This window comes from Loa loa, assembly GCF_000183805.2.
Source record: "Loa loa unplaced genomic scaffold supercont3.765, whole genome shotgun sequence".
NCBI lineage: Eukaryota > Metazoa > Nematoda > Chromadorea > Rhabditida > Onchocercidae > Loa > Loa loa.
In genome coordinates, this window is record NW_018108945.1 from 7022 (window position 1) to 12650 (window position 5629).

The following is a 5629-nucleotide window of genomic DNA, read 5'->3' on the forward strand; positions in this document are numbered from 1 at the left end:
AAAAGATCGTTGAATAAAATAATTCATCAATAATCAGAAATCAAAATAATTACACAATGGACCATTGAGTAACTTGAATGAGCATTTGATAGCAGGAAATATGAAAAATGAAAATTAATTTTCATTCACTTCTTTTTGGCTTAAGATAAAAATAACCAATACGGAATCGATACTATGATAATAATACGCAAATGACAAAAATGTATGCGACATTTTCACTTCAACTAGGATAGCATCTTGGGAATTTCACTTCAGATAATTTTTTGGGACTTTTTGTTTTGCGTTCACTTGCTCCTGGTTTATATCCTTCTGCAAATTTGGATTTGAAATGGAGTGAAGTGAAAAGCTTTTTTATTTTAAATTTTTGATAAGGTATTCGGTAATATGATTGTGGAAGAGAGGAAAAAAAAACTTGATTATTTTGATTTCATTGGAAAGATGAAGAAATGAAGATTTATTTTTGAACATAACTTAAATGTATTTCGAATAGACTAGAAATCGAATAAATGCCACTGATTGATGAATATTGTAACAGCTTAGGAAGGTAATATTTGAAAGCTAATAAGAGTGCAAAATAGCATCAAACTTCTAAAACTATCGAAGATAAATAATGATTTTCTCAAGGCATTTAAAGTTCTTTCATTTTATACCTGTCGGAATTTCTTTTCCCGCTCCATGATGAGCAGTTCTGCGTTGACCTCTGTTTTCATCCTCCTAAAATTTATACAAATCTTACATGCTAAGGAAATGAATAATACCATCCAATAAAATCCATTAATAGAATTGCATTAATTGAAAAGATATTAATAATGCAATCTAGAATAAAACTAGAGAAACTAGAGAAACATAGATGGACATATCCGGTTATTGAGGATTTCTAAAGATAGCTATTTTTGAAATTTCTTTGTAGAAACCAAGAGATTACTATCATTATTACCTTCTTGTAACCTGTCGAACCCCAATATCGTCCTGCAGGTGGCCATTCCATCATATCACTGTAATCGCCTACTTTACGAGATGTGTCATGTCGTTTGTCAGATGTTTCACGTATGTAAGCCATTGGTCGTATAGATTCGTTACGTATTTCTTCTTCAAGTCTTGCATATTGCATTTCCATATTGCGTAATCTGTTTTCAAGCTTCTGAAATAAATTTTATATTAGGAAAAAAAAATAAAAAATGAAAAACTTAATAGGTATCACCTGAAAAATCAAATACTCAGTAGATACATTGCCTTGTCATATATGTCTTGTTTTTGTCACACAAAATTCTTGTCATATATTTGCCAGAAGAAAACATTGGAAATGTTATTTACTTTAAATTACTCCTAGTACCATTGAGTTAATTATTCGAAATACCCACCCATTGTTAAATAGAAAGAATTAAAAATACAAATCTCAAATTTTAACAAAAAATTAAATTGATATCTATTGAAACATACCATTTGATCACCGCCAAGTTGTTCAACATAGGATAATGCCGCTTTAATACTGTGTCTTTCTCGCCAAAATTCCGTCAATCGACCTTCGTTTACGAAATTCGCTCTATTTCCGATATCTTCAACTGTTTCAGAAAGATTTTCTAGCTTACCATTCATCCTTTCTTCGGTTGCTTGAAGATCATTCTGTTTACTGTCAATAACAAGAAGCAAATCGTTCAATTCATCAATACGCTTCACTACACTAGCATCGACTTTCTACAAAGAAGTATTTTTGATTTTTTCTCGTAAAATTGAATTTTGTAAAACTGAATTTCAATTTTCCATTTCAGCACTACATCCAGACAACTTATCATTGTTAATAAATGAAAGATATTCCAAGTTATCACCAAATAAGTGTTAAAAATTCTCCCATACACAGCTGTAAGATGATTAGTAAAAAGTTGATAATTCTTGAAAATAATAAACCTAAAATTTTGCTTCACTTTAGTCATTCGTTTTTTTTCTTGAAAACAAATCTTCAAGATTTTGAAAGTGAAAACTTCATCAACTGAATATTGCAATAATTTCACCTGTTCCGTACGTCCCAAATAATCCATAATTTTGCATACACTTTCAGAAAGATCGTTCGTTTGTTTGACATGATACTTCTCCATTATTGCTTCAATTTCCGCGCTCATTTCTGTTTTGAAGTCCTAAAAATTATAAATATCCTGACATGATGAAATGTTACTTTAATATGAATTGTAGACGGAAATGGATCAAAAAATACCTTGAAAGCTTTCTCTTCTACATTACCTTCTTTACCAATATCTGATGGTTCTACCGGCTGAAATTATTCCTTTTAAAATAAGTGTATTCCGTATTTTATTGATATCATATGTAAATTTGACCTTGAAAATTACATAAATGAAAATTGCATACTTCACTCTCTCCTCCTTTCTTTATTTCCATAACAGCTGCAAGTTGTTCAGCCAGCTGCTCAAGATGAGGCTCTTTCTCGAGGATGACTTTAACTATCACTTCGAAACCATCCATAATATTTCGTACATTTTCCTCTCCCACCCATGCAAGATCTGGATTCTGCGCTTCCGCTTTAAACTTTTCCATGAGTGAATTTAATTTTTTCTCTAGCCGACGATCTAATTCTTCCGGTTCCATTCCACCGAATTTCACATTTTTGAGATCATCGGTGGTTGAATCAAGGCGGCGACGCAATTCCTCATTATCACAATTAGCCTTTTTAAGCATTGCTTCAAGTGCCGTAATCTTATTCTGGCTGGAACGATATAATTTGTCTGTCTCTGCGAATTCCGCCCCTGCTGTATGCATCAATTCTTCCTTTTGTTTTTCCAGTTTTTCTATTGATTTCAATTCCATATCCTAGAATGATCATAAGATGATCGTCAAATTTCCCGCAATAAAAGTGAAGCTAAGATCTAAGTTGGAATTAAAATTATATTCAAGATTTAAACCGAAGAAAACCATGATTAGATTTAATGAAAAAGGACTTTTAACTTACGAAAAAAAGTAAAATGTTACGTCTTTACCTTGTAACATCAATTATTTAAACCTTTCCTAAGATAAGTAAAGGTGCACAAAATATAACAATAAGAATTAATGGTCAAAGGTCATCATTGTTGTAATCGAGTTTTTTCAATTCTCAATAATTCATACATACCTGTATGACATTTGATAGTGCAATATTTCTTTCTTTTTGATGTTCCAATGCCATTTCCAAAGAACTAACTTTTTCCCGAGCTTTTGTTAGCTGAAATTTTAATAATAGTTACTCATGAAAAATCCTGCCTACCCTGTACGTTTGTACTTTAAACTCAGCCTGAAGAATAATGAACCAGTTACTTTTGCCAGTACAACTTCACGCTCATTCAAAGCTTCATCCATTTTTAATTGATAGGTAGACATTTGCTGCATCATCTCGGTCTGAAGAATTTTCAATTTCGATGTGAGTTCTGCCTGCAACAACAAAAAAATAAAACGAACAAACATCGAACTTTTTCATACAGAAAATGATGAATGTAATCTTTTTTTTTGAAGACTCTCCACTGTCATACTTAGAACTGAAGCCTAGTATCAAAGGAACTAGTATTAGTGAATATAACACAGATAATGTAGTCAACACTTGTCTAGAATTGCGGAAACTGTAAATGCTATGTTGAAAAACTTACACAATGAGCCTTCCATTGGTTGACTTCTTCACTGCTGTCAGCGAACTCAACAGTGCTTGCAACTTCTTGCGATTTGCCAACATCACCCTGAATAATTTCAACCGAATGTTTAAACAGTAACTTTCTGTCAAATCATTTGTCACATTAAGTGTAGCCTCCTGTCAAATCATTTGTCACAATCGAAAAGGTTGCATAACTATATCACAAGATATTACTTTAAATTTTCCCATAAATCAAAGTATAATCATAAATTATGTTTATGATCCTACTTCAGCGTGAAAACTTTCAGATGCACGTGTTTTTGTTGCAGAGCTTTTCTTCTTAAGTTTTGCTTCATATTCTTTTATCTGAAATATATCACCACATCAGAAATTGACAGTGATAAAGTCAAAGAGGAAAAATTGATATTATGATTGTAAAAAGTTGAATTGTAACCTTTGCATTAACATCTGATAACTGAGTATGCATGATATGACAATTTGCGCATTCCTTTACCGCAGGTTTCTCTTGCATTTCGGATTTCGTTTGTTCTATAGTGTGAAATTCATTTTAGCATATCATTACTATTAAAAATTATCCGGAAAAATAATCATTTCAGAATAAGTAAACCGAAAATTGGTTCAAAATTTTTTTCAATCCTTAAATATATCCGTACATCATTTCTGATTTAAAGAAAAAAAAACCGAAATCATTTTAAATTTTACTCTTTTCCACTTCGGTTTTTGGTGTGCTTTCTTGTTTCATCGATACAGTGCTTCGTGGAAATAATGGACTCAAAGTGGTAAGTGGTAGCATTTTTATGCCTGAAAAAGATATGTCTCATACCTTATCATCTTATCATCCTGATCAATTTTTAAAAACAATTTGAGTTACGAAAATAAGCAATCCGAAAACGGATCTTTCTTTTTTCCAATAGCTTAAATATATTGTGCATCATTTTTAATTTCAAATAAAAAGTAAAATTGAAATCAAGTCAATCTATTAAATTTTACTCGCTTCAGCTTCTTTTTTCGGTGTCGTTTCTTGCTTCTTCAATACAATACGTCGTGGAAATGTTGAACTTTGACCCATATTGATAAGATGAGCCTCAGCATGTGATTTTCTTGTTGCTTTTTCCTTAGATAAATTAAGTCAAAATATGCATTCATTCTTCCTTTTTTCTCTTTTCATAAATTCATAAATCCAACAAATGTTATCGTAATAAATCAAAGAAAAAAAGGATTAATTTTTAATGATAATCAGTCTTACTTCGCTTCCCTTTGACTTCATTACTGGATGCCCTTCAGCTTTGCTACTTCCACTACTAATACTATCATTCATTAAGTTACTTCGATCTGCAGAACGGTTCCCACTATCCTACAAACAAACTTCTCTTTCATCGTTTTGTTCATGCGCAAAATGAAATATCCATCTATCATTCCTACCGGAATAATGCTTTCCGGAATCAGGATAGCATTCGAGCAATGAAGCATAGAAGATGATCGTGAAACATTCTTGAATAATGATTACAATTGATCAAAACAGTTATCTAGAGTAATAATTCCGGCCAACCAATGTAATCAGGATAGTAATGTGAGAATAAGACTGGAAAAAGATATTATTCGAAGCAATTCGGGAAAGGGATAATCGGAAACTTATAAATTATGCTTTATTTATTGTTATCAAAAGATGATTGATAATACCTGAACATCGCGAATGTTCGGCATTGATCCAGATAATGTTGCCTTTATCATTTGTTCTTCGTTTTCCTCACCTCGCTGAAAATGATTTTTGCACATTTTATATGAAATTGTTAAGTTAAAATTTGACAATATTTTTTCATAAAGTTATAAGAAAGAATAAATTCACAATTTCAATTTATTTCAATCTTGAAAAAAAAAAGCAAAAAAAAAAAACATCGTCCTAAAATTAGACGACAATCAATTATCAGTCAAAGATGATAATAAAATACATACAGATAAATTTGCTGACTTATTCATCTCATCAATATCATCTAAGAATAT

At 31.3% G+C, this 5629-nt stretch overlaps 1 protein-coding gene across 1 annotated transcript; it reads right to left on the minus strand.

Moving 5' to 3' along the window:
- Nucleotides 1-220: 220 nt before the first annotated feature.
- On the minus strand, nucleotides 221-5404 carry LOAG_07829 (hypothetical protein; the record flags this gene model as incomplete). The annotated part of the gene is made up of 16 exons (XM_003143362.1): nucleotides 221-309; nucleotides 651-714; nucleotides 938-1141; nucleotides 1441-1695; nucleotides 2010-2132; nucleotides 2210-2266; nucleotides 2362-2820; nucleotides 3119-3208; nucleotides 3301-3414; nucleotides 3627-3713; nucleotides 3896-3973; nucleotides 4062-4156; nucleotides 4331-4429; nucleotides 4619-4742; nucleotides 4875-4982; nucleotides 5309-5404. The coding sequence occupies 16 exons, from the start codon at nucleotides 5402-5404 to the stop codon at nucleotides 221-223; spliced, it is 2142 nt and encodes a 713-aa protein (XP_003143410.1).
- Nucleotides 5405-5629: the final 225 nt, after the last annotated feature.